At 31.1% G+C, this 2,569-nt stretch overlaps 1 protein-coding gene across 1 annotated transcript in view; it reads right to left on the bottom strand.

Annotated features, from left to right (window-relative positions):
- LOC117105981 (hyalin-like) overlaps window positions 1–2,492 on the bottom strand; it is a 4,618-nt gene extending 2,126 nt beyond the window's left edge. Inside the window, exons 1-3 of the mRNA XM_033247284.1 lie at window positions 2,291–2,492; window positions 1,056–1,298; window positions 657–947 (exon numbers count right to left, since the gene is read on the bottom strand). Coding sequence (XP_033103175.1) covers window positions 657–947; window positions 1,056–1,298; window positions 2,291–2,492 — 736 coding nt within the window. The remainder of the gene's footprint in view (window positions 1–656; window positions 948–1,055; window positions 1,299–2,290) is intronic.
- Window positions 2,493–2,569: the final 77 nt, after the last annotated feature.

Raw genomic sequence — 2,569 nt, 5'->3', positions numbered from 1 at the left:
AGATGTGAATAAATACAAGATTACATACTGTAAAAGATTAGTAATTAAAAATAAAACCACAATACAATATCAAAACATGATATTTAAACAACATTTACATAAATCTAAATTAGACTTAAATTAATTATGTTTTAGCAGTGTCAATTTTTAAATGGATTGAGTTTGAAACAAAAGAATTTCTATAGAGACAGGTGGTGAGTGGTAGTTGCCACCGGAACTACTAAAAATAATGGCATGATATAGAGGACGAGTCGTGCCGTTCATTATGTTCTTACGTTTTGTTAAAGTATGTTCTTACGTTTTTGCCAAAGTGTAGTTGTTATAAATGTCATCCAGATGTAGAATATTCTCTTTAATTACTTTCTGTGTAGTTTTCCTAATTTTGTCTAATATATTTACATTTCCTTCTGTTAGGCTTTGGTGTCAAAATTTTCAATAGGCTATAAAAATGGTAATTAAAAATCGACACTAGGTTAATTTGTTTTGTATCTGTTTACATACAGGTTTTTGTTAGTGCATCCAGGTTTGTTAAAAATTATACAAAGTTTCGATTGGTTGAATGGAAAAATAATGATATTTTAACGTTTTCCGCAATAAAAAAAATACTGAATATATTTTTGGGGATTGTGTTTTAGTTTTTATTTTTCAAGCTTTACCTAAGACCTGGATAGCAAATTCACATGTTTCAGCATTTTCGTAATCATCCGTTGCTGTGTAGACAATCTGAATAAACGAAGTGGTGACTGGTATCATACCACCTGACTGGTATGGTGCAGCTACGACCGTAACATTGTCATTACTATTGTCACTAGTAATAGGTGTATCCCAGGTGACGGTTGCATATGAACGACCTTCATCTGCCTTCACATATATTATACTTAACATCTCACTGATGTAGTTATTTGAAGTGACATTTGTAGGACAACTGATAACCGGAGGTTCTTTATCTACAAATAAAATAATGTATTATTAACAACAATACATACGATTTTGTACATTGTAAATTTGGATTTGTTCAAATGTTATTTTCACTGAATGTTATATGTTAGGCTTACCTTGAACAGTGATTGTAAAGGAACACATGTCAGTATTTCCATATGGATCTTCCGCTGTGTACGTCACTAAAGTATCACCTACTTGGAATGCACTGGCTGGTCCAATATCAACAGTAAAGTTCACTCTACCGGAGTTGTCCTCAGCGATTGGTTCATTCCAAGACACAATAGCAGTTGGTAGGCGGAATGTAGTGTTTACTGTTATATTGTTTGGACAAAAGGTAATAACTGGATCCTCATTGTCTGCAATGAAGAATATCAAAAAATACTAATGACTGAAACATGTGAGAGAATGGTGTATCTTCTATTTTATATATAAATTTGTTATGAGTTTTAACAGGTAGGATTTTAGTACTTGAAATCGCCATCTGTAAGTAATGGAAGCAATAATAGCTGTGTATATGGATAAGTGGCTGCTATCAGTGAACAGTTAGTTTATAAATACCACTTTAATTTTTAGATGATATTCTAATAGTCATCCAGAACGGAAATAAAATTGTAAAAAAAATGTGTTATTTCATTTAAGAAAATATTTGTATTATGCGCTGTACATATGTATATATACTGTGTATAGAATAATAGAATAAATACCTTCGATCGCTACTATCACTACACTGTACAAGATAATTTTTTTTGTCCGAAAAATTAGAAATTAGTTTCCACTGGCAATTATACAAAATATAAGCAACATAATACAGCAAGAATAAATACAAGATTACATACTGTAAAAGATTAGTAATTAAAAATAAAACCACAATACAATATCAAAACATGATATTTAAACAACATTTACATAAATCTAACTTAGACTTAAATTAATTATGTTTTAACGGTGTCAATTTTCAAATGGATTGAGTTTGAAACAAAAGAATTTCTATAGAGACAGGTGGTGAGTGGTAGTTGCCACCGGAACTACTAAAAATAAAGGCATGATATAGAGGACGAGTCGTGCCGTTCATTATGTTCTTACGTTTTGCAAAAGTATGTTCTTACATTTTGCCAAAATGTATTTGTTATAAATGTCATCCAGATGTAGAATATTCCCTTTAATTACTTTCTGGGTAGTTTTCCTAATTTTGTCTAATATATTTACATTTCCTTCTGCTAGGCTTTAGTGTCACAATGAGAACGGAAATAAAATTGTAAAAAAAATGTGTTATTTCATTTAAGAAAGTATTTGTATTATGCGCTGTACATATGTATATATACTATGTATAGAATAATAGAATAAATACCTTCGATCGCTACTATCACATAGCACGTGGCTTCATTGCCTACTGGAAATGCACTGTCAATGAAAATATGTTTAATTTCAGTTTCACCGTTTGGTAATACAACAGTAGTCTCAACAACAGTGTACGTCTGGTTAATGGTTATGGTCTTTTGGTTTGCGCCTTGGTAGTTGATAAACATTTCATGAACTTGAACGTTATCCATGATGCTAATGTTGTAGTCTCTTATACACATCTATATAGAGTCGTGCCGTTCATTATGTTCTTACGTTTTGCCAAAGT

This window comes from Anneissia japonica, unplaced genomic scaffold (assembly GCF_011630105.1).
Source record: "Anneissia japonica isolate Jap-2015-1 unplaced genomic scaffold, ASM1163010v1 scaffold284860_len1800451_cov186, whole genome shotgun sequence".
Lineage (NCBI taxonomy): Eukaryota > Metazoa > Echinodermata > Crinoidea > Comatulida > Comatulidae > Anneissia > Anneissia japonica.
This window is presented reverse-complemented; position numbering and strand designations above follow the sequence as displayed.